This window comes from Oncorhynchus masou, chromosome 28 (assembly GCF_036934945.1).
Source record: "Oncorhynchus masou masou isolate Uvic2021 chromosome 28, UVic_Omas_1.1, whole genome shotgun sequence".
Lineage (NCBI taxonomy): Eukaryota > Metazoa > Chordata > Actinopteri > Salmoniformes > Salmonidae > Oncorhynchus > Oncorhynchus masou.
In genome coordinates, this window is record NC_088239.1 from 50155853 (window position 1) to 50170871 (window position 15019).

General features: G+C 44.4%; 1 protein-coding gene across 4 annotated transcripts in view; it reads right to left on the reverse strand.

Moving 5' to 3' along the window:
* bmpr1bb (bone morphogenetic protein receptor, type IBb) overlaps positions 1-15019 on the reverse strand; it is a 119159-nt gene that overhangs the window by 11339 nt on the left and 92801 nt on the right. For 3 of the 4 annotated variants that reach the window (XM_064942413.1, XM_064942412.1, XM_064942414.1), the window contains 5 exons: positions 3567-3726; positions 2972-3074; positions 2291-2393; positions 1045-1141; positions 777-915 (listed from right to left, as the gene is read on the reverse strand). In XM_064942413.1, coding sequence (XP_064798485.1) covers positions 777-915; positions 1045-1141; positions 2291-2393; positions 2972-3074; positions 3567-3726 — 602 coding nt within the window. Of the gene's footprint in view, positions 1-776; positions 916-1044; positions 1142-2290; positions 2394-2971; positions 3075-3566; positions 3727-9569; positions 9618-15019 lie in introns of those variants that run through there. The other variant, XM_064942415.1, reaches the window with a different exon arrangement.

Sequence of the window (15019 nt, forward strand, 5' to 3'; positions counted from 1 at the left end):
TAATTCAACATAACTAACCCACATCATAATCCTGATTTCTGCGTCTAATTCAACATAACTAACCCACATCATAATCCTGATTTATGCATCTAATTCAACATAACTAACCCACATCATAATCCTGATTTCTGCATCTAATTCAACATAACTAACCCACATCATAATCCTGATTTCTGCGTCTAATTCAACATAACTAACCCACATCATAATCCTGATTTCTGCGTCTAATTCAACATAACTAACCCACATCATAATCCTGATTTATGCATCTAATTCAACATAACTAACCCACATCATAATCCTGATTTATGCATCTAATTCAACATAACTAACCCACATCATAATCCTGATTTATGCATCTAATTCAACATAACTAACCCACATCATAATCCTGATTTATGCATCTAATTCAACATAACTAACCCACATTATAATCCTGATTTATGCATCTAATTCAACATAACTAACCCACATCATAATCCTGATTTATGCATCTAATTCAACATAACTAACCCACATTATAATCCTGATTTATGCATCTAATTCAACATAACTAACCCACATTATAATCTTGATTTATGCATCTAATTCAACATAACTAACCCACATTATAATCCTGATTTATGCATCTAATTCAACATAACTAACCCACATCATAATCCTGATTTCTGCATCTAATTCAACATAACTAACCCACTGAGAGAGTACCACTGTATTGCTGGACTGATTTTGCCATTGGTTGCTGATGTGTGTGATGTGCAGTGTTGAGCGCTCACCAGCAGGGGGAGTCCTGATCCTGATCCAGAGCTCTGGGACTGTTCTATTAGGTCCTTCAGAGACTCTCCAGGGGGAATGTAAGTCTCATCCTGCTCCAGACCAATACTGTAGTGAGGCCGGGACTCCTGACGCTTATACCTGGAAGAGACACATTGGTAAAGCCCTTAATAATGCTACTAAGGGCTTTATCCTTCTTCTTACATTGGTCTATGTTCCCAATCTCCTCAGTGTGTGAGTCGGAGTCCAAGTCCATGTGTGTTTTCTCACCTGAAGTAACAGAAGACGATGATGAGCGCCAGGATGATGCTGCAGACTGTGACAGAGATGAAGAGAGCCATGTGGTGGATACTGCTGTCCACGTAATCTACAGGAGAGAGAGAGCGAGAGAGAGAGGAGAAGAGAGAGAGAAAGAAGAGAGTCAGAGAGAGAGAGAAAGGAGAGAGAGAGTCAGAGAGAGAGAAAGAAGAGAGTCAGAGAGAGAGAGAGAAAGGAGAGAGAGAGAGAAGAGAAAGTCAGTCAGTTCACACATCCACAGAGCCAAACCTAACACTGGAGGTCAACTCAACAGTACCAGATCCTCCATTCATCTGTTTATAACAGTTTAATTCCAAACCCTGCCAAATCTCAGGGACGGGGACAAACTCTTATTTTCCACTCTCCTCCCCCACATCCCCCCTTCTCTTGTTCCTCTTTCCCCCTTCTCCCCCTCTCAGTGTGTGATCGATCATATCCCCTTCCTGAAAAAAACAGATTGGGTGTCACACTGACATCGCCACGGCAACCCCTGAGGCCCAAAGCTGCTCTGGGACTCTAGCCTTTCTGCCAGCCTCCTGTCAATCATTTACACACACACGCACGCATACATACACATGCACTTGAAGATAGACACACGCGGAAATGATCTCACTGTATAATTTGCCGCGTTTGACAAATCATTTTGTCTTTGACTAATTTCTTTGATAGACGTAACGCACCACACACACGCACGCACACACACACACACACACACACACACACACACACACACACACACACACACACACACACACACACACACACACACACACACACACACACACACACACACACACACACACACACACACACACACACACACACACACACACACACACACAGTGTTGGTGTCTAGCTAGAAGAGTGACAGATGGACAGATATCTCAGATCCGTAGCAGCGCAGGAAACTCAAGCAGGCCCTGGGGAGAGGCTGTCCTTTTCATTAGAGGGTGAGAGAACAAGCCAAGCCTGCCAGCTCCATTTCACCTGCCTCCCACTGTCTTCCTTCCAGCCTTCCCCTGTCTTCCCCCTGAGCAGCAAGTGCCACTCCAGCCAGCACTATACACTGTGGTTTGTAACAGTTTAAACTGTCACTACCCATCACACCCAAGTGCAGGTTGAGGGAGCCCACTCTGAAAGCCTCTTCCGCACAAGAGGACAGAGATTCCCTGTGTTGACTGTGTGGAATTCACTGTGTGTGACTGAGTGTGTTTCTTACCAGGGGCCCTCGGTGGTGGTAAAGTAGGATACAGGTCTTTATTGCAGAAGTCCTGGTCTGTACAGCACTCCAGAGCCCTCCTCTGACGGGCATTCCCTGTGTCCTGTTGGGACCCACCATAAACACACTGTTACATCTACACAACTCTAATTACTAGACAACAGTTTGATGCACCATCTTTATCTGTTCACTATTTTGTGTCTGGGAATGTTCCTGCACGGCAGGAAATGCAAACTGAACTAGAGGTTTAAAAAAGGATTCTACAATTTGTAATTTCCGCTTTAAAATATCAGACTTGATTTGCCCTAACAAACAATGTATCAATATACCTATATACCTATATATAATCCACATAATTATTGACATTTCCTGTTGCTGCAGGACCATTTTCCTGCTGTTGCAAACTGGCTCAAATGAAGATACTCCATCTGCATAGGGTATTTACAATGTTGCTTGTTGATGGCGAGACAAGGCTGGCCTAACACATTGCTTTCATTGTAGAGGTAGTATAGTTTGTTCAGGTCTGATTTGAAGAGATTCCTTTGAGAAGTATAGTGAGTCATAGAGGGATGATAAGGACTTTACAAGAGCTTATAAAGCTGGTTCAACTGCACTTCTACAGTGACTGCCTGCACTTGACGGCGTTCACATACACACACTGCACACACACTGCAGACTTACCCTGCACTGAAACTCCGAACCCACCAGCCCCAGACACCCAGAGGTCAGCACAGGGAGACTTCCCTCTTCATCTTCCACCATGGTGAAACAATAACCATCAGTCCTGAAGAGATACTGTGATCATCAACATCTGTGCCCGTTCCACAGTCAAACTTTCAACATAATATATTCATCATGACTAATACTCACAGTGCTGAGAAGGTTGTATCGGCAACCACAATCACATGTAATAAACACAACTGGACGTGGATGGAGACAGTGGGCATGAATCTGTCTGTAATTATGCTTGTAATTCAATACCTCATCACTGTCTGAGTTCATATGTTCCACAGTGGCTGTGGCACAGACGCCAGTGTAGTTTCTGTTCACGGAATTAGAGTTTTACAGGATAGTGACCGATATGAGGAATTGCCTCTGCTGTGTACTAATTAATGCAAGCTAATTACACATTAGATATTAGACACAGTGGATTCTAAGATGGTCTGAAAAAGACGTCGCCCGGGTTGTAATTTTGTGGAATGTGTGCGCGTCTGTGCGTGTGCCTCTGCGCGTGCGCCTCTGCGCGTGTGCCTCTGTGCGGTCGTGTGAATCATACCTGCAGGTATTGTTGGTTGAGTCTTCAGGACAGTGGTGGTAACAGTGGCACCAGAGGATCCTCTGTGTTGGAGCCGGGGCTGTACTCCCACCGTTCTCCCACCTACTGTCTGACCGGTCTCTCCCCGGGCTCCTCAGTAACATGGTGTCCAACACGTTGGCTACAGGGACACGGAGAGGACAGAGCAGGTTTATTAGTCCCAGGACAGACCAAACACAGTTATATCACAGAGAGAGGACAGACCAAACACAGTTATATCACAGAGAGAGGACAGACCAAACACAGTTATATCACAGAGAGAGGACAGACCAAACACAGTTATATCACAGAGAGAGGACAGAGCAGGTTTATTAGTCCCAGGACAGACCAAACACAGTTATATCACAGAGAGAGGACAGACCAAACACAGTTATATCACAGAGAGAGGACAGACCAAACACAGTTATATCACAGAGAGAGGACAGACCAAACACAGTTATATCACAGAGAGAGGACAGAGCAGGTTTATTAGTCCCAGGACAGACCAAACACAGTTACATCACAGAGAGAGGACAGAGCAGGTTTATTAGTCCCAGGACAGACCAAACACAGTTATATCACAGAGAGAGGACAGACCAAACACAGTTATATCACAGAGAGAGGACAGAGCAGGTTTATTAGTCCAAGGACAGACCAAACACAGTTATATCACAGAGAGAGGACAGAGCAGGTTTATTAGTCCTAGGACAGACCAAACACAGTTATATCACAGAGAGAGGACAGAGCAGGTTTATTAGTCCCAGGCCAGACCAAACACAGTTATATCACAGAGAGAGGACAGACCAAACACAGTTATATCACAGAGAGAGGACAGAGCAGGTTTATTAGTCCCAGGACAGACCAAACACAGTTATATCACAGAGAGAGGACAGACCAAACACAGTTATATCACAGAGAGAGGACAGAGCAGGTTTATTAGTCCCAGGACAGACCAAACACAGTTATATCACAGAGAGAGGACAGACCAAACACAGTTATATCACAGAGAGAGGACAGAGCAGGTTTATTAGTCCCAGGACAGACCAAACACAGTTATATCACAGAGAGAGGACAGAGCAGGTTTATTAGTCCCAGGACAGACCAAACACAGTTATATCACAGAGAGAGGACAGACCAAACACAGTTATATCACAGAGAGAGGACAGACCAAACACAGTTATATCACAGAGAGAGGACAGACCAAACACAGTTATATCACAGAGAGAGGACAGAGCAGGTTTATTAGTCCCAGGACAGACCAAACACAGTTACATCACAGAGAGAGGACAGAGCAGGTTTATTAGTCCAAGGACAGACCAAACACAGTTATATCACAGAGAGAGGACAGAGCAGGTTTATTAGTCCTAGGACAGACCAAACACAGTTATATCACAGAGAGAGGACAGAGCAGGTTTATTAGTCCCAGGACAGACCAAACACAGTTATATCACAGAGAGAGGACAGACCAAACACAGTTATATCACAGAGAGAGGACAGAGCAGGTTTATTAGTCCCAGGACAGACCAAACACAGTTATATCACAGAGAGAGGACAGACCAAACACAGTTATATCAGAGAGAGAGGACAGAGCAGGTTTATTAGTCCCAGGACAGACCAAACACAGTTATATCACAGAGAGAGGACAGACCAAACACAGTTATATCACAGAGAGAGGACAGAGCAGGTTTATTAGTCCCAGGACAGACCAAACACAGTTATATCACAGAGAGAGGACAGACCAAACACAGTTATATCACAGAGAGAGGACAGAGCAGGTTTATTAGTCCCAGGACAGACCAAACACAGTTATATCACAGAGAGAGGACAGAGCAGGTTTATTAGTCCCAGGACAGACCAAACACAGTTACATCACAGAGAGAGGACAGAGCAGGTTTATTAGTCCTAGGACAGACCAAACACAGTTATATCACAGAGAGAGGACAGAGCAGGTTTATTAGTCCTAGGACAGACCAAACACAGCTAATATCACAGAGAGAGGACAGAGCAGGTTTATTAGTCCTAGGACAGACCAAACACAGTTATATCACAGAGAGAGGACAGAGCAGGTTTATTAGTCCTAGGACAGACCAAACACAGTTATATCACAGAGAGAGGACAGAGCAGGTTTATTAGTCCTAGGACAGACCAAACACGGTTATATCACAGAGAGAGGACAGACCAAACACAGTTATATCACAGAGAGAGGACAGAGCAGGTTTATTAGTCCTAGGACAGACCAAACACAGTTATATCAGAGAGAGAGGACAGAGCAGGTTTATTAGTCCCAGGACAGACCAAACACAGTTATATCACAGAGAGAGGACAGACCAAACACAGTTATATCACAGAGAGAGGACAGACCAAACACAGTTATATCACAGAGAGAGGACAGACCAAACACAGTTATATCACAGAGAGAGGACAGACCAAACACAGTTATATCACAGAGAGAGGACAGAGCAGGTTTATTAGTCCCAGGACAGACCAAACACAGTTATATCACAGAGAGAGGACAGACCAAACACAGTTATATCACAGAGAGAGGACAGAGCAGGTTTATTAGTCCCAGGACAGACCAAACACAGTTATATCACAGAGAGAGGACAGACCAAACACAGTTATATCACAGAGAGAGGACAGACCAAACACAGTTATATCACAGAGAGAGGACAGACCAAACACAGTTATATCACAGAGAGAGGACAGACCAAACACAGTTATATCACAGAGAGAGGACAGAGCAGGTTTATTAGTCCCAGGACAGACCAAACACAGTTATATCACAGAGAGAGGACAGACCAAACACAGTTATATCACAGAGAGAGGACAGAGCAGGTTTATTAGTCCCAGGACAGACCAAACACAGTTATATCACAGAGAGAGGACAGACCAAACACAGTTATATCACAGAGAGAGGACAGACCAAACACAGTTATATCACAGAGAGAGGACAGACCAAACACAGTTATATCACAGAGAGAGGACAGACCAAACACAGTTATATCACAGAGAGAGGACAGAGCAGGTTTATTAGTCCTAGGACAGACCAAACACAGTTATATCACAGAGAGAGGACAGAGCAGGTTTATTAGTCCTAGGACAGACCAAACACAGTTATATCACAGAGAGAGGACAGACCAAACACAGTTATATCACAGAGAGAGGACAGAGCAGGTTTATTAGTCCTAGGACAGACCAAACACAGTTATATCACAGAGAGAGGACAGAGCAGGTTTATTAGTCTCAGGACAGACCAAACACAGTTATATCACAGAGAGAGGACAGAGCAGGTTTATTAGTCCTAGGACAGACCAAACACAGTTATATCACAGAGAGAGGACAGACCAAACACAGTTATATCACAGAGAGAGGACAGAGCAGGTTTATTAGTCCCAGGACAGACCAAACACAGTTATATCACAGAGAGAGGACAGAGCAGGTTTATTAGTCCCAGGACAGACCAAACACAGTTATATCACAGAGAGAGGACAGAGCAGGTTTATTAGTCCTAGGACAGACCAAACACAGTTATATCACAGAGAGAGGACAGAGCAGGTTTATTAGTCCTAGGACAGACCAAACACAGTTATATCAGAGAGAGAGGACAGACCAAACACAGTTATATCACAGAGAGAGGACAGAGCAGGTTTATTAGTCCTAGGAGAGACCAAACACAGTTATATCACAGAGAGAGGACAGAGCAGGTTTATTAGTCCCAGGACAGACCAAACACAGTTATATCACAGAGAGAGGACAGAGCAGGTTTATTAGTCCTAGGACAGACCAAACACAGCTAATATCACAGAGAGAGGACAGAGCAGGTTTATTAGTCCCAGGACAGACCAAACACAGTTATATCACAGAGAGAGGACAGAGCAGGTTTATTAGTCCTAGGACAGACCAAACACAGTTATATCAGAGAGAGAGGACAGAGCAGGTTTATTAGTCCCAGGACAGACCAAACACAGTTATATCAGAGAGAGAGGACAGACCAAACACAGTTATATCACAGAGAGAGGACAGAGCAGGTTTATTAGTCCCAGGACAGACCAAACACAGTTATACCACAGAGAGAGGACAGACCAAACACAGTTATATCACAGAGAGAGGACAGAGCAGGTTTATTAGTCCCAGGACAGACCAAACACAGTTATATCAGAGAGAGAGGACAGACCAAACACAGTTATATCACAGAGAGAGGACAGACCAAACACAGTTATATCACAGAGAGAGGACAGAGCAGGTTTATTAGTCCCAGGACAGACCAAACACAGTTATATCAGAGAGAGAGGACAGAGCAGGTTTATTAGTCCCAGGACAGACCAAACACAGTTATATCAGAGAGAGAGGACAGACCAAACACAGTTATATCACAGAGAGAGGACAGAGCAGGTTTATTAGTCCCAGGACAGACCAAACACAGTTATACCACAGAGAGAGGACAGACCAAACACAGTTATATCACAGAGAGAGGACAGAGCAGGTTTATTAGTCCCAGGACAGACCAAACACAGTTATATCACAGAGAGAGGACAGACCAAACACAGTTATATGGACACTGTGTCATTCAAACGGCTGCACCTACCTCGTAGTTAAACTTAAGTGCATACATAACTGAGGTAAATTCAAATTAAATCAAAGCTAGCAAAGTGACATTTTCTCCACTCTTCAACTCCCTCTTTCCAGACATGCTTGAAAAATCTAAATGCCTTGGCAACGTCACCATAGTAACGTAGCCACAGAAACGGTGACCGTGTCTGGTGAAAGCTACCCTTCTGTTCTGTTCTGGCCTCAACTCAATGTACCTGCCTGAGACTGGAACAACACTGGTACACTTAATACCCTCACAAGAAAGAGCTTTTTGTGCTCAGTGTGTGTGTGTGTGTGTGTGTGTGTGTGTGTGTGTGTGTGTGTGTGTGTGTGTGTGTGTGTGTGTGTGTGTGTGTGTGTGTGTTTTTGTGTGACAGGTGCGTGTGTGTGCATGCAAGTTAGTGTGTGTGTGTGTGTGTTTTTGTGTGACAGGTGCGTGTGTGTGCATGCAAGTTAGTGTGTGTGTGTGTGTGTGGCAGTCTCGACAGCAGTTCTGGAACGAGTGTGTGGCATGTCGTTTTAATATCCAAGGCCATATATCTCACCCTGGTTTTGGCAGAGCAGCCCAACAGAACCCTCGTGGCTACACGTTTGTGTGCCTCGATATTTTGGGAGTATGTGTGTTTACGATGTTATAAAGCCCTCCAAAGAAAACTCATACTTCACTGTCAGTCAGAGCAGTATCTCCTATACTTGGATGAATACAAATCAAAACAGCTCTAAAAATGATCGGTTGGAGACCACCTCGTTAAGTTGGTATTGTATATACCAGCTCTGTTTTAGTACACCTTTCCAGTCCCAACCATCCTGCCTCAGAGAGAGACACTGGGAAAGGACTCAGACAGTGTTACTGTGGGTTAGCCAGAAGAGACCAGCTATGCCCTCACACGTGTTTCATTCCCACTACAATAACAGCTCAGGGCAGGTTCAACCGCAGAGCAAAACAAGGTTCTGCTCATATACTTTACTAGAAAAACTGGGTGCTCGTGTTACCAGCACACTTCGCCTTTTCCACCTTCTAGCCTTTCACCCATTGAGCCTGCTTCAGCAGAGAGAGGAACGAAGAGGGCTCAGCGCTCAGAGCGCCTTGACTAGTGACTATGGCAACCTTGAGAGAAGCAGTCATAAGTCTATATTATACTGTGTTAAAGAGATTCTGCAGTACTTTTGTATACTTATTACTAAGCCAGTAGTTCTGAAAGGAGCACTCATGAGCCAAAAGTGGTCCCTGGAAATTGCGTACTACGTCATGTCATCGCTCGATCTCTCTCTCTGCTGTGTACACTGAGCCGTGGGCCCGTCCTGCAGCCTCATTGTGTAACGCTGATCATTACACAGGTGCACCTTGTGCTTGGGACAATAAAAGGCCACAGTTTTGTCATCCGGCTTCCTCACCTGCTGGGTCATCTGGGGGGCTGGCTCCCCAGTGTGTGGCCCTACACCCTCCAAGGCCCACCCATGGCTGCACCCCTGCCAAGTCATGGGAAATACATAAATTAGGGCCTAGTTAATCTATTTCAATTGACTGATTTCCTTATATGAACTGCAACTCAGTAAAATATTTTAAACTGTTGCATTTCCATTTTTGTTCAGTATATAAACTACACATTGACACATCCAGCCCAAAGCAGGAGGTTTAACAATGACTTTCTTAGTCACCAAAGTGCCGGAGCATGTCTTTAAAAACGTGTCATACGAGTGACAATAAACACAAAGATGTCATGACAGATAACAACACAGAGCAAACAGACATTGTCCAGGCTATGCTCTATAATAAGCGCCACATCATTGTACTACTGTAAACCACTGCAATGACGAATCGAGACTTAAATGTTCACTGTTTGTGCTCCGTGGCAATGCTATTAGGAGGAGCAGTGAACTTCGGTCAACCAGGACATTCAACACCACAGATCCCAAACCCACATCCCCACTCCAGCCAGCCATACAGTAATACACGTGTATTTCCTTGCACTGAGGTAAATATTGTGTTCCGTACCACCTCGACCCTGAAAGTGTTAACAGAACAGGTCAGACCTGTGTGTTTTTATACAGCTGCATATACACAAATCTAATCAATCCACTAGTGTTTTGATGGCGAGAAATGTCCAGTTTTATGTGCCAGTATTATAGTCTTGGGGTCCGCTTCGCATCCCGAGTAGATACCTGACAGAGGTGGACCCAAACAAATCCAAGACAGTGGAACTTTACTCAACACTTCTATAGACACTTCAAATCCTACTGAACTCTATTATCAGACAGCCCACTATTCAATACAGTAAGTACTGTACAGCTGGACCAATGGACCCTTGTGGCAAGAGAGCTAATCAGATGAGAGAGCAGGGCAGTATGGGAGGAGATTGATTAGTTAGTGTCTGTCTGGATGGATGGAGGATCCGGGTGAATCTCTCTCTCCCCCTGTCCCCCTCTCCCCCTCTCGCTCTGTGTGTGTAAAAAGACACAGTTAATCACAGTTTGCTACCCAGATAGTCCAGGGGTAATCAGTCTGGTAACTACTAGGCTACGTCTAACCAACACACTCGGTCAGTTCACCAAGTCAGAACTGGAGGTGTACAGCCCTGGTACAGCATGTCACAAGGACTAACTGTAACCGTTGAGAACAGCTTGTAAGTGTTCCAAAGTGTGTGTGTGTGTGTGCGTGCGTGCGTGTGTGTGTGCGTGAGAGAAAGAGAGAGAGATTAATGAGTGCTGCCGAGTCAGAAGAGAGCAGAGCAGACACAACCAGTCAGTGTGTTCCTTTAAGAGCAGCACACTCCGTCCACTCTAATCTAACCACCCTGACAGAGGAGGGGTCCGGGCCCATGGCTGCACTGACTATCACACATTCCTTCTCGTGTGTATCTGTTGTGCAAATGTGGAAAAACACACACGTTTTACGAGTTCATCAGTGGCGTGATGCTGTCCAGATCGTTTAAAAACAAAAATAGAAACTCACATAAAGGCGGAACAGAGGGAACAGAATGGACAAAGACTCCTTTTTTCCACTGCAGCAGGGCGGCTACAGGAAAACTCCATCCTTCCAAGCCACTGTTGTCATTTTTCTTGTGAGGGAAAGAGAATCCCCCTTTGGAGGTAAACAGAGGAAATCCCAGACCCCGGGGCCAGAGGCATGGTGTAAATCCACAGGCTGGGAGAGCTGCTTAGTCTCTCACTAAGATCCATTAAAACACACACTACCTCTCTCCATGTAGAGGCAACTTCCCTCGAACTCCCCTCTCCTAATGGACCCACAGAGTGATGCAGGGCTGCTGTTATTTCGGGGAGGGAGAAATAGACGAGGGTCTATGCCAACCCCTGGTCCTCTAACCCCTAAGCAGCCTTTCTGCCCTTGGGGAGACGAGGTTCCATCTTTGATCAGACCCATGGCCTGGCATTTGGCTCATACAGGCCTGGCCCCTGATATAGTTTGAGCATATGGGGTGTAGACACAGGATGGGGGAGACTCCATATCTGTTACATGATTCCTGTTTAATACACACTCCTCTAACAAAGAGATTGATTCTATATCTCTCTATTTTCACTCATGTTTATAGTATTGAAATGCGTAGTGTGTAAAAATCGTCTGTCCTCAGTTGCAACATTCACTAACGAGTTCCATACTGCCTCTGGAAGCAATGTCAGCACAATAGCGGTTTTGTCGGGAGCTTCATGAAATGGGTTTCTATGGCCGAGCAGCCGCACACAAGCCTAAGATCATAATGCGCAACGCCAAGTGTCGGCTGGATTGGACTCTGGAGCAGTGGAAACGTGTTCTCTGGAGTGATGAATCACGTTTAACCATCTGGCAGTCCGACGGACACATCTGGGTTTGGTGGATGCCAGGAGAAAGCATATATCGGCGTACACATCACGGACAAACTGAAATGGTCCACCCACACAGACAGTGTGGTGAAGAAGGTGCAACAGCGCCTTTTCAACCTCAGGAAGCTGAGGAAATGTGGCTTGTCCCCAAAACACTCACAAACCTTTACAGATGCACAATCGAGAGCATCCTGACGGGCTATATAACGGCCTGGTACGGCAACTGCTCCACCCACAACCGCAAGGCTCTCCAGAGGGGAGTGAGGTCTGCTCAACGCATCACCGGGAACAATCTACCTGCCCTCCAAGACACCTACACCAACCAATGTCACAGGGAGGCCAAAAAGATCAAGGACAACAACCACCCGAGCCACTGCCTGCCTGTTCACCCCGCTATCATCCAGAAGGCGAGGTCAGTACAGGTGCATCAAAGCTGGGACAGAGAGACTGAAAAACAGCTTCTATCTCAAGGCCATCAGACTGTTAAACAGCCATCACTAACATTGAGTGGCTGCTGCCAACATACTGACTCAAATCTATAGCCACTTTAATAATACAAAATTGGATGTAAGAAATGTATCGCTAGTCATTTTAAACAATGCCACTTTATATAATGTTTACATACCCTACATTACTAATCTCATATGTACAGTGCCTTGCGAAAGTATTCGGCCCCCTTGAACTTTGCGACCTTTTGCCACATTTCAGGCTTCAAACATAAAGATATAAAACTGTATTTTTTTGTGAAGAATCAACAACAAGTAGGACACAATCATGAAGTGGAACGACATTTATTGGATATTTCAAACTTTTTTAACAAATCAAAAACTGAAAAATTGGGCGTGCAAAATTATTCAGCCCCTTTACTTTCAGTGCAGCAAACTCTCTCCAGAAGTTCAGTGAGGATCTCTGAATGATCCAATGACTAAATGACTAATGATGATAAATACAATCCACCTGTGTGTAATCAAGTCTCTGTATAAATGCACCTGTACTGTGATAGTCTCAGAGGTCCGTTAAAAGCGCAGAGAGCATCATGAAGAACAAAGAACACACCAGCCAAGAGGCCCATGATCACTCTGGATGAACTGCAGAGATCTACAGCTGAGGTGGGAGACTCTGTCCATAGGACAACAATCAGTCGTATATTGCACAAATCTGGCCTTTATGGAAGAGTGGCAAGAAGAAAGCCATTTCTTAAAGATATCCATAAAAAGTGTTGTTTAAAGTTTGCCACAAGCCACCTGGGAGACACACCAAACATGTGGAAGAAGGTGCTCTGGTCAGATGAAACCAAAATTGAACTTTTTGGCAACAATGCAAAACGTTATGTTCGGCGTAAAAGCAACACAGCTCATCACCCTGACCACACCATCCCCACTGTCAAACATGGTGGTGGCAGCATCATGGTTTGGGCCTGCTTTTCTTCAGCAGGGACAGGGAAGATGGTTAAAATTGATGGGAAGATGGATGGAGCCAAATACAGGACCATTCTGGAAGAAAACCTGATGGAGTCTGCAAAAGACCTGAGACTGGGACGGAGATTCGTCTTCCAACAAGACAATGATCCAAAACATAAAGCAAAATCTACAATGAAATGGTTCAAAAATAAACATATCCAGGTGTTAGAATGGCCAAGTCAAAGTCCAGACCTGAATCCAATCGAGAATCTGTGGAAAGAACTGAAAACTGCTGTAACCGTTGAGAGAGCTGCACAAATGCTCTCCATCCAACCTCACTGAGCTCGAGCTGTTTTGCAAGGAGGAATGGGAAAAAATTTCAGTCTCTCGATGTGCAAAACTGATAGAGACATACCCCAAGCGACTTACAGCTGTAATCGCAGCAAAAGGTGGCGCTACAAAGTATTAACTTAAGAGGGCTGAATAATTTTAGCACGCCCAATTTTTCAGTTTTTGATTTGTTAAAAAAGTTTGAAATATCCAATAAATGTCGTTCCACTTCATGATTGTGTCGCACTTTTTGTTGATTCTTCACAAAAAAATACAGTTTCATATCTTTATGTTTGAAGCCTGAAATGTGGCAAAAGGTCGCAAAGTTCAAGGGGGCCGAATACTTTCGCAAGGCACTGTATATACTGTACTCTATACCATCGACTGGATCCTGCCTATGCCATCGCTCATCCATATATTTATATGTACATATTCTTATTAATTCCTTTACACTTGTGTGTATAAGGTAGTTGTGAAATTTTTAGATTACTTGTTAGATATTACTGCATGTTCGGAACTAGAAGCACAAGCATTTCACTACACCCACATGAACATCTGCTAACCATGTGTATGTGACCAATAAATTTGATTTGATTTCAATGTAACCATTTAGTCATGGTAATTAGGCTTCTCCAAGCTCTGATGCTGCTGATGGTCATTAGTAGCCTACCAAACCTGGTACTCAGCACTCTACCTTTAATCACTCTGACATCAATGGAAATGTAATCGAAAATCTAATCAAACACTTAATGAGAGCCCATGAGCTCATGTTGCACAACATTTCTATAGGCTATAGGCTATGCAGTTTTGATGGCCTCTATTAAAAAGAGAAGGATCCCATCATATTATCACTTGTGAATGATGCCTAGATGATGCCTAGTGCCCTAGACGCTGCGCCACCCGGGAGGCCCTCGCATTTATGCTTTGATAAGGTTTGTATCACAACCTGATGTGTCTGTCTTCACTTGTAGCCTGTGAGAAAGATGAGTTCCATGTGGGTGCGAGGTGCTTCGGCACGCAGCCGGGAGAAGAGAATTATAATTATTATATTCAGCCCAATGGCACAAAGGCCACTGGCAGCAAAATGCATGGATTATTTTAGGGGGCATTACATCCACACAAAGGGGATGCAGCTGGGAAATGATCAGGTGCTTGTGAAATCGTGAATGAGAGACTGAGGAAGTGTGTACAGCCTAAACAAGAAACAAAGCATAGCTCATGGCTTTCAAAAAAATGTCAAATCATCATTAGAGTCGCATCATGCAGCCTTAGAATGTATTTAACATCTTAACATAT